Source organism: Buceros rhinoceros, unplaced genomic scaffold (genome assembly GCF_000710305.1).
Source record: "Buceros rhinoceros silvestris isolate BGI_N320 unplaced genomic scaffold, ASM71030v1 scaffold25740, whole genome shotgun sequence".
NCBI classification, from domain to species: Eukaryota; Metazoa; Chordata; class Aves; order Bucerotiformes; family Bucerotidae; genus Buceros; species Buceros rhinoceros.
In genome coordinates, this window is record NW_010389408.1 from 36,030 (window position 1) to 36,372 (window position 343).

Below are 343 nucleotides of genomic sequence, written 5' to 3' on the forward strand. Positions count from 1 at the left end.
CGGCTGCAGTACAAGCTCACCAGGCAGCCGCAGCTGGGGCACCTGGAGCGCGTGGCCTCCCCAGGTGAGCAGGGCTCTGTCTGCCTCACAGCAAAGCACTGGAGGGCTCAGAACTCACCAGGGAAGGATGTGCTTGGAGGCAGCAGCTCAGAATTCTGATTCCTGTTAGAAAAAAGCTGCAGAACTTTTCTGTGAGCACATGTAGTACACAACACCCAGAGGAATCCACCCCCTGAAGTGGGTGGTAATAGAACCCAGCGGGGCAAAGAGACAGCTCGCCTGCTGTCCCCTCTTGACCAGTGCACCCCTTCCTCCCGCCGCTCTGTCAGACGATCCTCTGATT

At 58.0% G+C, this 343-nt stretch overlaps 1 protein-coding gene across 1 annotated transcript in view; it reads left to right on the forward strand.

The window, feature by feature from the left end:
* Positions 1-343, forward strand: part of FRAS1 (Fraser extracellular matrix complex subunit 1) — a gene marked incomplete at both ends in the record, with an annotated part of 49,120 nt that overhangs the window by 36,026 nt on the left and 12,751 nt on the right. The window contains one exon of the mRNA XM_010134267.1: positions 1-64. Within this exon, the coding sequence (XP_010132569.1) occupies positions 1-64 (64 nt within the window). The remainder of the gene's footprint in view (positions 65-343) is intronic.